At 31.1% G+C, this 21,401-nt stretch overlaps 2 protein-coding genes across 3 annotated transcripts; one reads left to right on the top strand and one right to left on the bottom strand.

The window, feature by feature from the left end:
- Window positions 1-6,053: 6,053 nt before the first annotated feature.
- Window positions 6,054-11,522, top strand: LOC139482873 (uncharacterized). Its single transcript, XM_071266905.1, has 5 exons — window positions 6,054-6,216; window positions 7,560-7,717; window positions 9,810-9,893; window positions 10,324-10,500; window positions 11,157-11,522. The coding sequence occupies exons 1-5, from the start codon at window positions 6,172-6,174 to the stop codon at window positions 11,194-11,196; spliced, it is 504 nt and encodes a 167-aa protein (XP_071123006.1). The 5' UTR covers window positions 6,054-6,171; the 3' UTR covers window positions 11,197-11,522.
- Window positions 11,523-14,409: 2,887 nt separating this feature from the next.
- On the bottom strand, window positions 14,410-21,104 carry LOC139482677 (uncharacterized). Of its 2 annotated transcripts, none has more exons than XM_071266688.1 (7): window positions 20,938-21,104; window positions 20,125-20,263; window positions 19,301-19,346; window positions 17,446-17,957; window positions 16,636-16,737; window positions 15,666-15,954; window positions 14,410-15,285 (listed from the first exon to the last, which is right to left on the bottom strand). In XM_071266688.1, exons 2-7 carry the CDS (start codon window positions 20,179-20,181, stop codon window positions 15,071-15,073), a joined length of 1,221 nt encoding a protein of 406 aa, XP_071122789.1. In that variant the 5' UTR covers window positions 20,182-20,263; window positions 20,938-21,104; the 3' UTR covers window positions 14,410-15,070. The 2 variants fall into 2 exon arrangements, with proteins under 2 accessions (XP_071122789.1, XP_071122790.1); XM_071266689.1 differs by having other exon boundaries at window positions 20,125-20,212; window positions 20,938-21,078.
- Window positions 21,105-21,401: the final 297 nt, after the last annotated feature.

Below are 21,401 nucleotides of genomic sequence, written 5' to 3'. Positions count from 1 at the left end.
ACTGCCTTTACTTATGGACTTCCAACTTTTTTTTAACTTACTTTAGAGTTCGGTATTTTTGTTAACACTTATTTTAAGTAATCAAAAAACTAATAGTAAGTAGATTCAAAATGATACATGTGCAATACAACAGAATCTAACATAAGCTCTGAAACATGGTTAGTGGAGAGTTGTCATTGGCAATCAAACCACATCTTCTTTTTTTTTTTTTTTTATATTAGATATATTTAAAGATCAACACTACATATATAACTACTGTTATCGAAAGTATTAAAAAATGTTTTTGAATTTTTTGAAATACTAAGGCTTTTCTACCTCAGGCATAGATCACCTTAGCTGTATTTGGCAAAACGTTTAGGAACTTTGGTTCTCAATGCTCTTCAACTTCGTACTTTATTTTGCCTTTTTAACTTTTTTGGATTCGAGCGTCACTGATGAGTCTTTTGTAGACGAAACGCGCGTCTGGCGTATATACTAAATTTAGTCCTGGTATCTATGATGAGTTTATTTAAGGCCTAAAACGATTTGCATAATCATTCAAGAGAGATCCTAAATATATCAAAGAAATACTCAAACTAATTAGTCGAAAACGAACTAACAAGGTCATGGCAAACAAAAAACCACCCGAGAAATGACCAAAAGACAGCCTATAAAACACAACATAAAAAATCTTTAAAAGAGGGACGAAAGATACCAAAGCGACAGTCAAACTCACAAATCGAAAACAAACTGACAACGCCATGGCTAAAAATGAAAAAGACAAACAGACACACAATAGTACACATGACACAACATAGAAAACTAAAGAATAAACAACACGAACTGTGCAATGAAAGGATAAAATAAGGAAATAAAATATTTAATGCTCCAGTGTTTTATAACTTATTTGGAGAATTGGATTTTTAATTCGACATGTAATAGTTAACATGCATGTACTACATATGATTCTTATGGCCTAGATAAGTAAAACATCTAATAGATTTATGTAATACGCAAATATCCTTTTTTCAAAGTTTACGCTATAAATATATTTACATTTGTGACAGATGTTCTATTTATAAAGAACATACGAATAAGAGAGTCAAATGAAATATGGCCATCAATTATTCTTAAAAATAATTTCAAATATTATTATTATTCTGTTTTTTAGTTTTTACCCCATCTGCAAAGTTGAGTATATGATATTATATTGAATTATCATTTTATTAAAAAAATAACACCTGGGGTACGTTATATTTTCTCTCTCAGACCTTCATTGATCTTCAATCATGATGTTAGAATGCCTTCCATCCTTTGATTTTGCTAAAGTGACGTCAATGATAACGACGTCCATACGGTCTGACAATGTCTCATAAAACTTGAGGATTCTTTTATACATTTGAAACGACCGTCAAGTGTTCTAAATTTGAATAAAATTATTGCCTCAAGGTTGGAAATATCAAATCTCAACTGTCACAACGGTAGAAAACACATATCGCACACTTACCAAAAAAATCAGATATTGGATGTTTAAGTACTGTGGATATCTTATATAGATTTTTGTGATTTGTTAAAATCGCTCTATTTGACAAGCATTTTTTGTTGCTATTGTTAAATATGAAACCCCTAAAAATATCGCATAGTGTAACAGACCTCTTCAACCAACAATAATAATGAATATTTGCAAACTTACAAGTGTTGTTATCTGATAACTCACGTTTTCCTTCCGATGTTTGTCTTACAGGGCAACTTTGAGGGTAAACGAAATATATATTTCAAATAAGTTCCGCTTCACAATGTGCTCACACAAATGATATTGATATATACCATCCACTATCAACAGGGACATTGAGACAGCATAAGTTAATCTTTAATTAGCAAGATGCTAGATAATAGTTAATTCCTCCCTGGGTAAGATGCCTAATATTTCGCACTAAGGCTTTTCCAAATCTTTAAGCGACTGTTAGCTTATTACGGAAGGCTTTACAAAGGCCTTTTGTAATATCTTGCGCTGCATTTCTAATTAATTATCTTGAATCAACTGTCAACAAATGTTTGCATTTTTCGAAATACTGATAACTTTCTACCACAGAAAAAAAAACATTTCATTATCTGGAACAAATCCTTTCGGAATCTTGGGTAGTCAAAGCTCTTCAACTTCATACCTAATTTGGGTTTTGAAATCTTTTTTAAGTGGACATCACTGATGAGTCTTTTGAAGACGACGAAAAGCGTGTCGGAAATACACATATTTAAGCCTGGTATCTATGAAGAGTTCATTTGCTGATAACGGAAAGCAGTAAGAAGAGAACACATCCAAATGCTATCCATTGACACATTTGTATATTGATCGTTCAAAATGTAATTTCTCTCATAAAATGAAAGAATGTCAATGCCCTATCACTGGACATTCTCGAGCAAAAACCCTATGATAAATCAACAGCCCTAGTGTATAACTGATAGAGCATTACATTTCAAATTGCATATGTACATTTTTGTACATGATTGTTTTAGTATCATGACAAAAACCTTTGAATGATATATTTTCCTGCAAAAGGAACATGTTAGAAATCAGTATAAAACAGAAACTTAGATTCATAAAATGAGGTTTCTACCCGTCAAATCACAATTTGGAGAAGAATATCATGTCACATACGCATTTGATATAAGTCTAGGATATAAAAAGCAAACCAACGAAACCTTTTTAAATGAGTTAAAGCTAATCATATGATGATTGTATGCATGTCTTTTAAACCGTTGAGCAAGTTTGAGCGTAATCAACTGCTAAAGTTTACAAAATAAGGATCCATTAATTAGTGAATATCCATACGGTCATGCAGTTGATTTAACATGATTATTTTGGTTGATATGACAACTTATTGCAAATTTGATATAAAACAATTTGTTTTTTTATTATGATCGATTACGTATTCAAATAATTTCTCAATATAAGTGTAAGCTTTGTACTATCCCTTTGTATTATAATTATATGACAACAGTGAACCATTTGTTGAAAATTTAGTTTTGGATGTAACACGTCATGGGCTGAAATAATTTTCTCCATTATCTCATTACTTTGTCATGTGACCAAGACGTCATTAACGTCTTTTTCGTGAATTACGTCTTTGAAATGGAATAAAGAATTAAAATATATGGAATAGCGGTATTTTTTTCTCTGTCTATTCGAAATAACTTAAAACAAATGCTGAACACTTTTAGATTACCCACAACATAGGTTATTCAGTATGCACCAAATTTAGTATTATATCTCATCATAGACAGAACAAATATTACAGTCATTAATATTTGTATATTTTTTTATATTGTAGGTAAAAACGTTGCTTTGTATTTGCTTGTTAATTATTCATGAAAAACTTGCAAGGGTGGATGCGGCAAATTGCGAAGTGCCTAAAGCAGGGAATGAAACATTGGCCTCAATTCCACCGGTATTAGGTTCGGCTGATTGGTGGAGCCTTGGTGATTATCCAGGGTAAATAAGTCATAACTATACATATAGCTTATTTATATAGTAGTGTATATACTTAGTTTCGTTAAAATTCTGCTGCAGTATCATGTTAAAGTTAAACCATCCCTATCATGTTATAATAAAAGACAGTTAAATTTAATAATTAATTAGACACAGCCGTAGGCATCTATCGAATATTTTTATTATTGATTTGCCTTTTTGTTAACTATTTGAATAGTTTATCTTTTATTTCATAATCATCTCTAACATACATCTTATTTGTTGCAATATTGTTATTGAATTGTATCGAGTGTTTCAATTTTAGACTAAGAATCAAAAGATTTATAAAGAAACACAACTTACAGAAAAGTATTACAGAGGCCGAATCAAGACTTGTGTTTTGTAATGCGTAAGTTTGTTATTGAAAATTGCATTCAATTACTATAATGAATCTTCAATTAAATTAATAATTACATTGGACTTTTTTTTACCAATGTAATTATTACATTCCAATTACTTGGCAAATGTAATTAATTACTTTACTTCCTTTTAAAAGAAAATAGATAAACTATTAAAAACATGCATTTATTCTATGATATGTACATAGGTATTATGCATTGCTCTATTTTAAAATTCAGTAAGAAGAGTACACGTTATTTAAATGACGTTGTACGATATATATGTTTTATGACTTTTCCCCCAGTCAATTGAATTATAACCGCTATCATTTAACAACTGCATTTTTTTTGAACATTTTGTTCATCAATTCAACAAGTCATAAATTTTGGACAGCATGATTGGAACATAGTTGAACAGACAGCACGCAGCTTCGAACGAGATCATCAAAATATGAAAAAAAGGGAAATGGAAAACACAACATTTTCCACGAATTTCACAGATAGATTAATCTTATCCCATATCTTATATGTAACATGTCAATAGTTAATCATTTGAAATATCTTTTACCATTAAAATACGTCGGATAAATTCAAAATCAAACTTAAATCACAGTAAAAGCTTGTTCAAAGATTTATCCCATCTAGATCCTAGCTGCGGAACCGTAGCTCTTAGGTCCTTTTGTTATTTTTTTGACTATTTCCATCCGCAAATAGTAAACAAATAACAAAAGGACCCAAGAGCTACGGTTCCGCAGCTATCTAGACCCCTAACAATTCTAATTTTCACGATCTGGTCTTTTTGGCATATATTCTTTTTTATTTGCAGGAGAGAAACAAAATTTCAAATTCCTAATCTGCCTTCAATGTTAGTAGCAGACCAAACATGCTCTCCATTTGATACACAAGTTACCATACCAGATACCGTGTTAATTGGAGGCTATAAATGTTGGATATTGGAATCATAGCGCATAGTTAAAAGATGTAGTTATGTTCAATGTAACTCGTAAGTAATTTCATCCCAAAACAACATAGACTGCAAAATATCACAGCACAAACTAGGGAAGTTTCAAGAAAATTCATTAAAACACTTAGATAGCATATGTTGAAAAGACTTCTTAAGAACGTGATGTGTGGTATATACCAGTTGTATCATTACACAAAGAAATTATACACCACCCAAAGTTTAAAATCCCCCCAAAAACTAAGAATTTATCATAAATATTGAACATTCAATGATTCGGTAAATATATGTCTTCTCTTCAAGAAAGTCAATTCGTATACTGCAGCAATTTTTAATAGTTTTTAAAATATGACAGAGATTAAAATATCATAGAAAGTACCACGATGCTCAGTACATATCTTCTTTCTCTGTTGTATCCATATGATGCAAGAAGGTCCTCTAGTCAGATTTGATAGCATTGGTGCTTGAAATTTGAGCAAGACAATTGTAATCGTGTTGCTTAATCTTTATTTTTCAGTGTTGTGTCTTGTGTACTATTATTTGTATGTTTGTGTTTTTCTTTTTAGCGATGGTGTTGTCAGTTTATTTTCTATCTATGAATTTAAATGTCCCTCTGGTATCTGTCGCCCCTCTTTTGCAACATATTTTGAGAAATACATATAATGAAACTGATAGGTCAGCATTGCATTAATAAAGTTGATAATTAGGAAGAAGAGCAAAGCAGTCAAATATTTAAGCGACCTGAAATCATGGGATTAATACGTCAAAAAGAAAAAAAGGATGTTTTAAAGGATAATTAAAACCAAAACAATGATTACCTAGCTAGACTTAGATTGGAGACCAATCAAAAAAGGTCCCCTTTTACATATTAGAAAAAAATGACAGAAAAGCAACCAGACACGTACAAACTGTTAGTGCCTCATACCTGCTAAACTACCTACAATGAATAAACTGATACAAAAAGGAAAGTCATGTCGTGTACATTATCAAATATCGTAGTTGCCACCGTGCGTCAAGGGAGAGTACACATCCAATTGCTTTTCCATGCCACATTCATGTGTATAGAGATTCGAATGCACAAACAAAGATAATTCTACAGCCAAACTCAAAGGATAGCTGGAAGTGTTTAATTGGTAGATGATTATATTTTTAATTCGACATGTTATGGTTAACATGCATGAATAACATATGATAATTCTGTTCTAGATAATTTACGAAGCTTATGAATTTATGCAAAACGCAAATATCCTTTTTGCAAAGATTACGCGACATGTTATGTCCAAAATTACAAAGCTGATAAATTTATGCTGTAAGTAAATAAACGATTTTCAAAGTTTACGCTATAAATATATTTACATTTGTGACAGATGTCATATTTCTATTGCACCAAAGAAGAAGAAAGTACAATGAAGGTAGGCTAGATATAAATTTTTAGAAATGATTACAATTTGAAATTTTTATCTTTTATTCCATATCTTCATTGATGAAGTTTAAATATGTATATAGTTCTTAAGTACAGCTCTTTGTTAGAACCAGGTGATAGAGTGCGATATATAAGGGTTTCCGATTTTTTCTATAAATTGCCTGGAAGAAGCATTCTTTGAATACTGCTCAAAAAATAAATTTGAGTGGGAAAATAAGAGTGGTTGCCATGGTAACGGACACTCTATTTTTGGGTTGTTAAGCGTGGGAAAATCTTTCAAAAATCATCTTAATCACTACAATTCAGAGCCTGTTATTGAATAAAAATCAAGTATATTTCATCAAATTTCATATGTAACGTTGATACAACTTGGTTTAAGCTTCATTTTAGTTAAGATTGCATGTAATTCAAATTTGTAAATTTTTTGTAAATTTTTAAAAAATTTTGCCAAAAATACATATTTTCAAACTTTTCTGAATATGGGATTTTTGTGAAATTATCAAATTTTCTCAGGTGTTTTTTTTTAAAAACGATTGATCCTTTTCCTGACCGTTTGATTTTATTTTATGTAATCAATGCGATGTTCATTTGAGATCTAAGTTCTTCAAACATTTATTATACGTTAAAATTTTGCTTTCATCCAAATCTCCTGCAATTTGATATTTATCCACTCTCGACAGATGAATTTGAGATATTTTAAAACTCTCGACAAACCTTGATACAGTGGAAGAATCTATCTGAAAATTGAGAATGGTAATGGGGAATATGTCATAGAGACAACAACTTGTCCAAACCTTGTGGTTCGTTAAATTAATAGCATTAAGAATAACAGAAAACCTAATGAAACCAACTACAATCTTGATTCCAAAATTTAGAAGAACCAGCATCCACATATTCAAGAGTAACTATACAGAATATACGTGATATCGGATCAATACACCCAACAGATGAAATATACGCATCATTACCAGACGATCAAAAGCAAAACAAAAATCCCCCAAAAAACAGAAAATGTAAAGAAGGTCCTATCGTTTGATTGATAGAGCATTTAATTATTTGGGTAGGAGTATGATCTAACTTATGAATTAAGGACACGCTTATTGGTAACAAACAAATAATGTTATCTCGTATTTTTTTGGTGTTTGTTTTTAATTCATTTTTAAGCTATCTTATCTAAAAGTTATCTCGATTTAATGTACAACATTTTCGTATTATAACGATCAATTACATATTTTAAATCATTTCTCAATATGTGCAGGCTTACTATTCCCCCACTTTTATTTACAAACAACATGAAACAAATGAAACTATTTGATAACATTTTTTTTGTAGGTACATGCATTGCTATGCTTTTGTCTATTTATTGTACAGGAAAGACTTGCAAGGGCAAATGCAATCTGCGAAGTGCCTAAAGCAGGGAATGAAACATTGGCCTCTATTCCGCCAATATTAGGTTCGGTGGACTCAAATAACCTCGGTGATTATCCAAAGTAAGTATGTCCTTACCCTACCTGCGCTCGTCTAAAGTCACCTGACCAATGCTATTTTTGTATGTTGTTTATTTGAATATCTGCATTCATATGTTTCGGAGTTTAGTGTGACGTCCAATTTCCATGAACTAGTACACATTTTTTTACTAGGGCTAGCTGAAGTCCACCTCCTCATGCGGGATGTCTTACTGTGTTGTTTGTATAAATTAACTGTTTGCCAAATAGTTTATTCGAAATACAAAAGATTTTCTTTTCCCAGGCAGAGATTACCTTAGCCATATTTGGAACAACAGTTAGAAATTTTGGGTCCTCAATGCTCTACAACTTTATACTTGTTTGGCTTTCTAACTGAGTGTCTCTGGTGAGTCCTGTGTAGACGAAACGCGCGTCTGGTGTATCAAATTTTAAGCCTGTTACCTTTGATAACAGTTAAAGACCCATTGGTTGCTTTGTGTTGTTGTCTGTTCTTTGGTTTGTGTTCTCTGACTATTTCGTTAACATTCTGCTGCATAAGGAATTTATATTTGAATATCTGGAAAACTTCTTAGTTAATGTATTATTTTCACAAAATATGTTTTATATACACATATAGATTCCTACACTGCAACAAGTGTATTACGATATTTCTCCACTCGAGACAAGTTAAATTTTATTATTTAAAGCGCGAGGCTTGCCGAACAACGAGTTATAGTGTCGGAATCTGTTTCTCTGATGATTTTTATCCTTCTTTTTCAAAGATTTTCAGAAACTTGTGTTCTTTATATTCGACGTCATCAGGCATGGTCGCCTTTTTTCATACTTGGATGATAGTTCTATACTTCTTTTATATTTTAGATTGTTTGAAGGCTCCTTCATGGACAATTGATGATTATGTTAATATTCACACCCCTTTATTACCATGTGTGTCAAAGATTTTCAGAAACTTGTGTTCTTTATATGCGACTTCATCAGGCATGGTCGCCTTTGTTTCATAATTGTTGGATCATAGTTCTATACTCCTTTTATATTTTAGATTGTTTGAAGGTTCCTTCGTGGACTTTTGATGATGATGTTAATCTCTCCCCTTTATCACCATGTGTTTCACTATATGTTCTTTATATGCGACGTCATCAGGCATGGTCGCCTTTTTTCAAACTTGTTGGATGATAGTTCTATACTTCATGGACTATTGATGATTATGTTAATATTCACACCCCTTTATCACAATGTGTTTCATTACAATAGGAAAATTCAGAAGAAAAACAAAACATTTTGACATCAAATTTCGACTAATCATTTGCCGAGAACAGATTTGTCACTAGTGAGGAGAAATATTTTTCTCACACCGGTCAGAAAATGTGAAAATAGCACAAAAATTAGAGAAATTGTAGTTAATATTTTATTTTTAAGGATGATTTGCTCACTTTTGAGATTTTGCGATTTCCTCATTTTTTTGTTGTTTCACTTTGATTTGAATCATCATGAAGATTTAAGCGTCTGTAAATCAAACTACTGCTGCCTATAATTTGACGTTTTCTGTTTGAAGTTCTTGTACAAATCTTATGTTACAAACGGTAAAAATCAGATTTGGATGGAAAGCAACTGTAATATTCCGGACTTCTACCGGTAAATGAGACAACTCTTCACCATGCAAAGACCAAAATGTGTTGTTGTTTGTTGTACGTCCAATGGCTAATATTTCATGCATGTTCAATAACATATTTCTTAATGTTGTAGTTATGTCGATAATTAGTTAGATTTATCTTTATAGTTGATATTATACAAAGCGCATACACCAAGTTTTTGTTGTTATATAATTACCTATCAAAGTAAATGCTTCCTCATCAGAACCTTATATTCAGTTAGCATAAATGCATTGTGCGGCATCTGCGTGACAATAAGTTTTCAGACGAAAATAACTGCATCCCTATCAAGCAAGAATGTATATTCAATCATTATCGAGTCACCGATGTAAACATGAACTAATGTTTTTATATTGAATTTTGTATTAGTTGACTAGAAGAATAGTTTGGTTTTGCATACTCATCTATAACATTAGATTTTATGTGTTGCAACATTTTTATTGAATTATTTCGATTGTTTTATATTTCAGGCCTATGATTAGAAGATTTATAAGGAAGCACAACCTAAAGAAAGATATTATGGAAGCCGAATCAAGACTGGCGTTTTGTATTCCGTGAGTAAATCTCAAAATGTCAAACGTAGTTCATTAGAAATCATCAAAAGAAATGTTTGATATAAATGCAACAAGTAAAATAAAAACAATACCCAATCCGAGAAAAAATTCAAAACGGAAAGTCCCCAATCAAATGGCAAAAATCAAAACTTTTAAAACACATCAATAAATGAAAAAAACTGTCATAGTCCTGTCTTGGTACAGATTTTTTTATGTAGAAACAGCATATTTATTATTATTTATTTGAATTTATCTTTCCCAACCTCATTTCTACAATGAAATATCTTACACCATTAAAATATGTCGGATAAATTTAATATGAAAATGATATACAAGAGAAGGTTTTTTAAACATTGAATAACTCTATACCCCCTATTTATTATTCATGGTCTGCTCTCGTAAAGGTTTTCATTTTCATTTTTATTTGCAGAAGAGAAGTAAAATTTCAAATTTCTGATCTGCCTCCAATGCTGATAGCAGACCAAACATGCTCTCCATTTGACACACAAGTTTCCATACCAGATAGAGTTTTAATTGATGGCCTTAAATGTTGGATTTTGGAAGCTTGGCGCAAAGTTAAGAGATGTAGCTATGTGCAATGCAACTCGTAAGTAGAATTCTCCGGAAAAGAAACGACAACAAGGTCAAAATATTTGTAATAAAAAATAAAATAAGTTCTTAATTATATTCATTAGTCATATCCTATCATCATTGATATCAATTTTTATTTTTTTCCATTCAACTTTTGTAGTTAAACGCAGCTGATGATCGAGTGTCTTGCATCAAATTAATACCCGGATGTTTTGGATAAGTTTTTGTCTTTGGTGTTGCCATTGCGACGTCATGTTTAGCCAATATGCCGGGTGAGGTCACATAAAACGGGCACAATTTTTTATAGATCGCTGAAAAATTATAAAATTTTGCCTAAATATTGTCAAAATATCATAAGAGACGTACATGTTTTCAACATCGACCGTTAAATTTTTAAATCTGTAGGCTTAGCCATTCCCTCGTATTAAATTTGAAAATTTCTCGATAGAAAATATCTCGTATTACACCTTATGCAGTGGTGGAATTTATTTCTCTTATGATTACTAACTGATAAATCACCAACATTCTTACAGTATTTGAAAACCAAACTTAACTTAACCTAAGCATTGCATACATTTGGATACACCACCTTTTGATTAGTAAAACTATGTATAATGATATTCTATAGAATGCTTCTATTTGATATAAAAAGTTTAACATTAATATTTTTAGGGGTAGGGAAGACTGTCAGGTACCACCATCAGATACCTGACCTGTTCCTACTCAATTTAAGTGCCGAGCCACCAATCCAAGATTATTAAAGGTGTATGCATTTTGTGTTGACACAACCAGGAGAAGACGTCAATACCGCATGAAGCATTTTACCATTCCTCTTCCTCAGTGTTGTACTTGTGTCAGATTCGAATGTCGAGCGAAAGGATGAATAATTACAATTGATTTCCGAGTTCTTGATACGCACTTCTCTTTATTGGAACTTCTTAATACCTCAATTATATAACGTTAAATATCAATTAACAAATGATTATATTTGTGAGAAAAATTATCAACGTTTGCAAAATACATATATATGTAAATTGATTTGTGTTGTTAATAATTTATGTATCGACATATTTCAAGTTGCATAAACAAAGAGGCATGGGAACTTTTTTTAATGATGCAATTGATTGAACTTTTTCTTGTTTTTTCAACTGTACTCGTGTCTTCAATCATCACTTACTCACAATGCGGTTTGAGTGTGTTTTTGCGTTACTTACTTTATCAAGCACGAGTCGGTTGATCTCATTGAAGTATGTTAACAGCGTAGATACAGCGTTAAAATTGATTTTGATAAGACAATTCAGAACAGTGCATTTATTGATTTAAATTTTAAACTAATTCGAAAACAACATGAACAAAGGGGTTTCGCAGTTCAATTTCTAATTTGTTGACCTTTGTATATTTTCTTAAGTCTAATCGAGAAAATGTATTCTATTTACTATCATGAACGACAAATGCTCTTTTTGTTGATGACGTCATTGTCTAATTAACGCAACTGATTTGTCTTCTTCAGACAAAACGTGCCTCTGAAGTACAGATATATGGTTTTTGCATTTGTGATGAGTTATTACTCGTTGCTACATCTTTGTTTTTGAATCTTTGTTTAGTTAATTTGTTTGTTTATTTAAAAAAAATTGTTTGTCAGTTATGTTGTATGAATGTGATGCATGTTTACACAGTTTTGATTGTTGAATATCAATAAAGGTCACCTCAGCCGATATGCAAATTAGTCGTATAACGAAACTATAATATATTTTCATTCGTGTAGGATGTTAAGCAAGCTATAAAACCATGTTCAACCCATATTTTTTTTACCAAATAATGTTTGTATCACGTACAAGGATTGTGGCCGCCGTTTATTTTTACTTGTTTTGTTGATTTATAGCGTTTGATTTTGTCAATTATTATAGACTGCCCGTTTTTTAATTAGCCTGGGAGTTCAGTACTTTTTTTTTATACCTTTCATGTAAAACATACAATAAAATAACACCTAAGAGAATTACAAAAACGTTTAATTTTTGTTCAACGAACCAATCTCTTTTTAGCTCCAAGTTAACCTGGTTCTTGTTAAAAAGTATTAAAAAGTTATCGAGCTTTAAGGTAGATTACAAAAGGGGGCGTTCATAAAGTCTAATTCTTATTATTGAAATCAAAGAGAAATGTATTGAGGTTTTTTTACATTAATCATTTTTAATTTCACATGAAAATGTATGAAATGCACACGAAGTTATATTAATTCCCTTTATTGTCAGAATGCATTGAAAACTTGTCTAGTACAAATGCAATAAGAGCATGAATTTTGCAATTTTGAAAATGATTCATGAAAAACTTTTCTTACTAAATCACAATTTTTTTTATTATAGATAAATTTTCTTATACAAATCATTCATGGCTATTCTTTTATGATCTTAAACTATTCAAGCGTAATAGACAAAACAGGCATTAGATACCAAAGGGATTAGAATAAGAAATAGCCTATCCTACTTTAATTAAGTCGACAACACGAATACCAAGTTGCCAAATAAAATAGAGAAGGCAAACGACAAACGTTTATATCTCTGAGCTTTCTAAAGTAATCAAAACTATTACTGACTGACAGATGACTTCATCACTGAGGTTGAAATAGATGCATATTTTAAAATGACTCCTTGATTTATATTTTACATCAATCTGCCTTAAAAGATAAGTTTCAAAATCATTGCGGTTAAATTGAGGGAAAACGTTGACAAATGTAAACAGACACTAATGATTCGCCATTATTCCACAAAAAATCGTTAGCTTTGTTCTTAGTTAAAAACACAGAATGACTAAATTTGAAATGTACATGTCTATCTATTTTTTTTTTAAATTCAGGTTGCACATTACTATCAACATATTTATTCAAAACTTATATATAGAACACAACATTTGTATGGTAATCATACGACACATCTTAATCATATAACAGTTTTGTAAAAAAATATTCATAAATGCAAAAATGTTTGTGTTCATCAAATGATGCATAAAAAGAATGTTAAAATGACATCGTCATTCGTTCGAAAAAAAACAATCCTTGAATTACCCTTTCTGCTGTTTTGCTATACTGCAACAATGTTTTACATCTTTTTAATTCTTTTTTTTTTTAACCCAAAACACATTGACCAGTTGATCGATTGTCTTTGGTGTAAATTCGTTTTTACTTAATAATTGTGATAAACATATACAGATTATTCTAAAAGGAACTCTCAATGAATTGGCTTCTAGAGAAGAACGAAAAGAAGCTATTGTGCCATAGAAAGGACATTCCATTCAGCTGGTTTATCTAAAAGTTTGTTTATCTGATGATCGCATCTATCCATTTGAGAAGAAAAAAATACCGCGTATAATACTATTTCTGCATCATACTTACTCTTTCAAATGAATTAAGAAATTCATTTAATAGCTTCACTTTTCAAAAAATTAGTTGACTTAAATTCACCTATTGGTAACCTTCCAATGTCGTGTAAAATCATTGGACTGTCGACTTTGACTATAAAGCACTAAACTAGAAGTTAAATGTGCCAAAACACAAGAGAATACACCAAATTTGATCAAATTGTTAACCTCCATATCACAAATTGTTGACTAATGTTGGTTTTTTTATTTGTCAACAGTCAATTACAAGAATTCAACCTGAGTGACGTCTAATGATACTCATGATGAACATATTAAATAAAGTTTAGGATTGACGTAAAATGTTGACCACGATATTAAAAGGAAGATCACATATATTGAGTTAATATTGCAGTTTTTCAAAACATCTAACTAGAAAAAAATGCTCTTATTTAATAATTTATATGTCTGCAATTACAAGAATTGCTTCTTAATGTTGTTTTCATTCTCATATTTGTGATTTCGTTATTCTACTGAATGAAACATTATAAGTCAGTTCACTGTTGAAACTCATATAAAATATAACAATGTTTTTATTTTTATCAGAGTACATATATTAAACTATGGTACAGACTATATATATTAAATTAAACAACAACAAAAATAAACATGTATTTACATTGCATTTGTTCTTGTTAAAACACTATATCAACACGTATGCTAAAAAAAACAAAATACAGTGTGATTGCAAAGTCGACGTTTGTTCAGTTTTCTCCCCTCGCTAGTAGAGCTTTCAGTTGATTTATATAGTAAGCGGCGATCTTTTATTTGTCAACAGCTCATATTGCTCTTCCTAAAAATGCTCAATGAGAACGTTGCAAATATTATTCAAAATAGTTTGTGTGATTTTGAATTAAAACGAAGCTAGTTCAGTTAAAATGGTTTTCACAGAATATCTCTAAGGAAAATTTATCTCATTTTTTAAATTACCTTAAGTTACAAAATTATTTTCATAATATCTAATACGTTTAATAGTATTCAGAATTCCTTCTGTACAGCTTTTAAAACATACAACATTCAGTGTCAACCATGTAGAACCACATTAGATGTCCTTTTTTATTTGAACAAATTTGGTATTACAACTATATAAAAATACACTCCTTATGTATTTTTGACAAATTGACAAAGTAGTTGCATACAGAATTCATTCAAATGATTGTTTTATCTGCAGAGTGGGTTTATCTTTGAACGTCATACAGTGCTGCCCAGAAAGATTCTTTGAATTTGTCAATGTCTTTATTACCCAATGGAAGGAAAAGTTTATTTAAGCATGTGTAACTTGTTGGATAACACATATCCTGATTTGTGTTGAATTCTACACAGAATGTTTCTTCTATGATTGGAGGATCATAAAGTCCCGTAATGAATGCAAACAACAGTCGTGCTTGGGTTTCTGAAATAAATAAACAACAAATTGGAACATAGATAATTATTTTGGGTAGTTTACATTACTTTTTTTTTAAATGCGTCAGTCGGACGGCTCAAATGAATCATTTAAAGATTTAATTGTATTCTATTTAACAATTAAAAATTTAATGAATGATGAATGGTTTATTCTTATTTTTGTACATGCATTAACATACCTAGAACTAATTAAAATAGGTACCAATGGTTGAGGATTAAAATTCCTCTTTTAAATTATTTTTATTTTTAAATCCAATGCAGTTTTCGAAAATTTCGGTAGTTTGAGGTGTATTGGAATATCAGATTAAGAATGCGATATTCAGTCATATTAATTGAATTCTTTTAGTATACAATTATAATCATACTAACCATCAAGCGCATCAATGCACACTTTTGCTTGTTTCTGTGCTTTTCTTTGTATATCTGTTTTTGTAGGTAGTTTGTCTAGCAGTGGTTCTAATTTCTGCTTCACATAATTGGCAGTGATACTATATTGCTCCGAATACACAAATAACGGTTCAAACCACGTATTTGTTCTGATAGTGTCCAGAAACCCCATGTAGTTGAGACCCTTTTTCAGCTGTTCGATTTCTGAAAGTCTTTGATCTATTACAAACCATTTTGTAATATAATGTAACAAAGAATGTTTGTTTTTAAGCTAAAACATGAAATAACATTAATTTGCATAGTAAGAAATAATTAATAATTAATTTATATTAGAAATAGTGAATTATATATAAGTGCGAAATATAACTCCAATGATAGAGATTTATAATAGAGGGAAAAGTTGAATGAAAAAATCTATTAAGCTAACGTTCCATAAACTTTGCCTGTACATAGTCAGGAACTAAGTCAGTGGTTTGCTTTCGTAACATCTGAATGCGTTTTTTATGTAGGTAAATAGTGTTGACTGCATACATAAATCCGACCGGTCTGTCTTATTAACTTGTTTTAATTCGAACTATAAAACCCTGTCACATTCTGACGGTGTCTGTTCATTGGTAGGAGCATGTTTTTCAGTGGTTTTCAATTTATAGCTGTGTATCATATTTTGTACATAAGTAAGGCCGTTTTCTTGCTTAAAGTTCATGTGTGGAAGTTCTTATTTAATTCCGGTGTCAATTGGTGTCTTGTGGAAATTCTTAATTCCTGTGTCATTTGGTGTTTTGTGGACAGCGGACTCATCGGCAATCATATCTATAACATCTTCTTATTTTCATATTAATAGAACTGAACAAATAATGCATAGACACTTGTTGATGACATATGTAGCAGCAGTTACAATGTAAATGCAAACTGATACACAGCAATTACAGGCCAAGAGACGGAAACCACTTACCGTCATTAATTGCCCTCCTGGCCAACCAATAAAATTCAAAAAGTTTGCACTATCTTCGGAAATGGCTTCAGTCATTTCACTTTCTGTTTTGGCATCTTGAATCTACAAATTAAATTAAATACATGGTAATAACAAAAAAATTTTCCATACTCTTGCCTAAAACTTTATCTTAATCTTAAAAAAAAAACCCACTTTTTGTTAAGTAAAACAAAGGCCTCTGTTTACTGTAAATAAAAAGGTTGGCTTTTAAAGTTACATGTTCTGTGCATGATGTGTATTTGGATCGATATGTGAGTGTTTGCAGTGAATTTATTGTGGAAGTATGATTCCGATTGAATACAAATTGTATGATGGACTAACTTAAAGGATTACAAAAATTAGGGCACATGCAGTATTGTCTAAAAAGCAAACTAGGTGAGGACTTGTTCCTGAAAATTGCTAATCTATACTTTTAAACGAAATCAACATTTTTTCTAATGAACTCTGTGATATTAAGTTGATTTTTGAACTCACCATTAGTTCGCTTTTCCTACAGTATCGGTTGTTATACTGATCGAGATTAAAACGTGGAGGTGGAATACTAGACAGCTGGTACATCCATACGCCCTTTCAACGTGAGTTTAGAATTCTGGTGATTGATAGTCTTTCACGTTATTTTAATATTTCCCATATTTGGAAAATTTGGTATTAATATGTTTTTATTCAATACTATTCGTTTAATATTTATTCGAAAAATATTTAAGACTAAAGGGGATTGACACTTATATGTTTAACTAGTGAACACATATACATAAATAAAAATGTACTTGCCTTTTTAACTGTATTCCATACATCACCTAGGGGTATGTCAGTAATGTTCAGACTTTGTTCTATTTCATCATCACTTTTGCCAAGAATTGACATAAATACAGCATTGTTTAGGTATGGGAATCCACAGTCTCCATTCAAAATGGCCTCAACTATCGCAATACCTAAGGCAGTAAATTCGTCTTTCTTCGTTAAATCGTGTTTTGGTAGCTGGTTTCTACCAGAACCTTCAAAAAGTCTTCTCAGGCACTCTTGAAAGAAAATTGAATAATATTGTCTCCGAAATCCGCTTCCGTCCACATCAAACTTATTTTCGTCTTCTCCGGTGAAAGTGATAACAGGACATTCGTGCGTAGGCTTCATTCCTGTGCGCATGGGCCGAATCTTTCCAATGTAACGAGCCATTGCATGTTCATAAATTTTCTTTTTGTCGACCTCCATTTGAACAACCTTTTCTTTGTCTCCAGTTATTTTGTCGATTGCTGGTTTAATACCCTCTCGGTAGGAATATATATCTGTTGTGAAAAGAACAAAATGTAAAATAAAGCAAATTATATTCATATCAAATTCGAATGCTATGATGCTGGTTAACTGTTTGCCAGTAAAGGAGCTACCGCATTTGACTTTTTGGGTAGGGGCTAGGAAGAACAATTTTGTCTTGCAATTATTTCAAGTTTTAATCTCTGTGCTGCTTTTTTTAAAATTTTTCACCCTTATCGGTTCTGCCTTTTTTGTTTATTTATTCCGGCTTTATTTTTACATAAAATTTCATCATGCTTATTGTTTTGGAAAGTGTCTTATCCTGCGTTTTATTTTTTATTTTTCACCCTTATCGGTTCTGCCTTTTTTGTTTATTTATTCCGGCTTTATTTTTACATAAAATTTCATCCTGCTTATTGTTTTGCAAAGTGTCTCATCCTGTCTTTTTTTTTAAATTTCATCCTAGCCCATCCTCCCCCCTCTCACCCCAACCCCTTTCCCCCATACAAATCAAATGATAGCTCTCTAAAGCAGGCATTCTAAATACAACGGCATGTATTGTTTAATTCGGTGGACAAATTTTAAAATGTAACACATTAGGAAAGGATCATTCCTTGACATATGACAGGTGTTATAGCCACGAATTTGTTGATATCATTCTAAACCCATGCTAACTGTTATCAAAAGAACAAAAATTAGGCTGTTAGTTTTCTCGTTTGAGTTGTTTTACGTTTGTCATTTCTGGGCCCTTTATATCAGACTGTGATTGTTGAAGGCCGTACTGTAACATAGTTGCTAATGTCTGTGTCATTTGGTATCTTGTTGAGAGTTGTCTCCTTGGCAATCATACCACATCTTCGTATTTTTATACTTTAAAAACGGAATACTGTCACAATCAGAAACTATCTGTATATTGTGAATGTTATGTGTGTTGGCATACAATCATACACACATAAAATAAATAACACGACGAGTCAGCACCGACTCTGACTCTGAGTCTATGACTAGCTTTTGCAACTTATGACGACTCTGGTTTCCGAGATTTATATCAACTTAATAGTTCAGCATGGAGTACAATTGTTCAGAGTTGAAACTTCTCATCCTTAATCGAACCAGCCATATCGGAAGGATAAAAGAGTTTATATAAAAAATCAATATTACTTGAATAGACTCACACATATTTCTCTAAATGAGTGAGAAATACAACTGACGGATCATAGAAAACATAGCAAATACCGGAATCTATCTTTGCATTTATTATACAAAATATCGTTTTTAACTGTCACAGTTCTCAAGCTCGAAAATATAATGCAAAACTATGAGTATTGAACATGTTGAATTTAATACTCCCGATATAAATGATAATGTGTACTCTTACCTGATACTGCAACATGGGCTAACCTCATAGCATCCTTTAAAAGACCCTATAATATTACAAAAATATATTTCATATTATGACAATAAATGGTGTTAAAATCTAAAATCAAATAAATGATGCAAGTAAGAGCTGGAAGATATAAAAAAGATATTCGAACACATAAATAGAAAATACCAAAAGACAAAACTAAAATCTACAAACCACAACATAGTTAAGATTCGGTTTTGATTCATAAAAATGAGAAAATGTGGCCTCTCCACCAGAGACCAAATGACGACTTCAATGTTATTGTGAGCAAAATCGATATAACAATTTAATCAGAAATAGACGATGATGTTTTCTTTAGTGAAGTAATCCCGTATGTAGATATTTTTACAAGAAAAAAAGGAAATAATCTGAAGTTTGTACGTTGTTATTCTGTTGTTTACATGTTGTAAAATACTGTTACATTATTTATTAATGTATTTCTGTCTTCTGATTGTTCTTGCGTTTATTTGTGCTGTATTCCAGTCATATAATGTTGTCATTTTGCAGTATTGTTTACATTGCCATTTACGCAGGAGGTTTCGCTAGCCATATACCAGGTTCAACCCATCATTTGTGCCGAGTCAAGAATATGGCATTTGTTATCAAATATTCCGTTTTTATGTATGTTGTCATTTTCTTATGAAGCAGTTCAGCGTTTCTGTGGTTCCATTGTTTTCCACTTAAAGTTGATGTGTTCCCTCGGATTCGACTTATGACTATTGAACAGCGGTACACTACCGTAGCCTTTAGTTTGCAATCAAAAAGCAACTGATAGATTTTTGAATTAGTAGGTGTACCTCTAGTCCACGAACTGGACCACCGGGGTTTTTCCCTTTTGGTGGTTGGTTACCCATTTTCTCCCAAGTTTTTTTCCAATCTGTAATTCTTGGGTGAAGTTTAATATGAGAAAACCATGATCTTGTTATTATGATAGACCTAAAAAATATCGAAAAAATAGAAATTAGTGTCGTCACGAAATAGATGTTTAATTTAAGAGTTATATGTACATTCATTGGACATAATTGTTAAGCAAGTAAAAAAAAGAATCATTTGGCAGGTAAAGTTAACTTCTGTTTTGGAATAACTGAAACCTGTCTGGCACTGCAAAAATAACAGGAAGTAACTATTTCAAAAGGTTTTTAACCATTTTTTTAAATGTTTAGTTCAGAAATGTATTTTGCGGAACCATACTCGTTTGTTATATCAATAAATCTATTTATGTAGTTTAGAGTTTGACACGCCCTTATTTTTCATTCGGGTTATGATCATTCCTTATGAATGTAAATTCAGAAAGTAAAATTTTGACTCTCTGAATGTATAATGTGTTTTCTTCTTCATTTTTTATAAAATAAATTAGAACTAACTACTCAGGTTGGACTTATTGCATTGCATTTCATTAATATTTATTTGTAGTTCAATTTGCATGTTTCATATTACTTTGACAGAATAAAACTGAAAGCCAAATTTTTTCAACAATTTCGATGGTTTATAAATTGTGTAAATGAAGTTAGGACAAAAAATGGAAATTCTACTAGAAATAACCAATTCGGCGTGGCAAAAATAGATATAAGCATTATGGCATAAATTAAAACAAAGTAACTTAAACTTACCTTGAATGAATTCATTACATGTTTATAAGACCAACGTTTATAAACAATTTATGCATATAAATATATCGTAAATATATACATGAACAGGTACAGGTAGCATAAATAAAAACAAACTTAACAGGGCTTTAAATTTTCAAATTTGGAAAATGATTTATCACACATGTGTCAGATCAATATTTGACAATTTTCCAAATCCTCAAATTTTGAAGGTATTTAAATATTTGTCTATAATATACAGTTTGAATAAGGAGAAACATGATATATCTTGAAGAATGAAATTGTTTATATGTTATTTTTATCTATGTCGAGACTGTATTAATTTGCTATCAATATATCTTTAAATAACATAAGCTATTGCAATTTGAAAAAAAAAGATACGGACCAAAAGCCGTTACATACACAAAGATAAAAAAATCTTAAAACGAAAAATCTCACAATTATTCAATAAATGTACGTGAATTGTA

The sequence above is a fragment of the Mytilus edulis genome, chromosome 7 (genome assembly GCF_963676685.1).
Source record: "Mytilus edulis chromosome 7, xbMytEdul2.2, whole genome shotgun sequence".
Taxonomy (NCBI): Eukaryota; Metazoa; Mollusca; class Bivalvia; order Mytilida; family Mytilidae; genus Mytilus; species Mytilus edulis.
The sequence above is the reverse complement of the archived record's forward strand: the minus strand, read 5'-3'. Positions and strand labels throughout refer to the sequence as shown.